Source organism: Phaethon lepturus, unplaced genomic scaffold, assembly GCF_000687285.1.
Source record: "Phaethon lepturus isolate BGI_N335 unplaced genomic scaffold, ASM68728v1 scaffold30211, whole genome shotgun sequence".
Lineage (NCBI taxonomy): Eukaryota > Metazoa > Chordata > Aves > Phaethontiformes > Phaethontidae > Phaethon > Phaethon lepturus.
Window position 1 is genome coordinate 2,701 of NW_010520263.1, and position 349 is coordinate 3,049.

The following is a 349-nucleotide window of genomic DNA, read 5'->3' on the forward strand; positions in this document are numbered from 1 at the left end:
GCCTTCCTGCGACCTTCAGGCCACACCGCAGCGGGCCGAGGTCTCCTCGCCCCAATACCTTTCCAGGGCCCTCCTCATAGTGGCTCCTGCGGAGGGCGGAGGTGGTAAACCTGCGGACACTAGCAGCCAGCATGGTACCGTCAAGGTAGCCCAGCGACCCTCTCCCCGGCGCGACCTTCCCGCAGCACCGCCGGCGCCTTCTGGGAGCGGAAGAAGGGACCGGAAGGGGAACGGTTAAGGGCCTTGGGGCATGATGGGAGTTGTAGTACCGCGCGTCGTCACGTGGTCCTGAGCCACGGCTTGTGATTGGGTGCGCTCTGCGCCTCAGAGGCGAGAGCTTCCCGCCGGG

General features: G+C 66.8%; 1 protein-coding gene across 1 annotated transcript in view; it reads right to left on the reverse strand.

The window, feature by feature from the left end:
• The window catches only part of LOC104628677 (cytochrome c oxidase subunit 7C, mitochondrial), a 1,327-nt gene extending 1,194 nt beyond the window's left edge, over positions 1-133 (reverse strand). Inside the window, exon 1 of the mRNA XM_010297342.1 lies at positions 59-133. Coding sequence (XP_010295644.1) covers positions 59-133 — 75 coding nt within the window. The remainder of the gene's footprint in view (positions 1-58) is intronic.
• Positions 134-349: the final 216 nt, after the last annotated feature.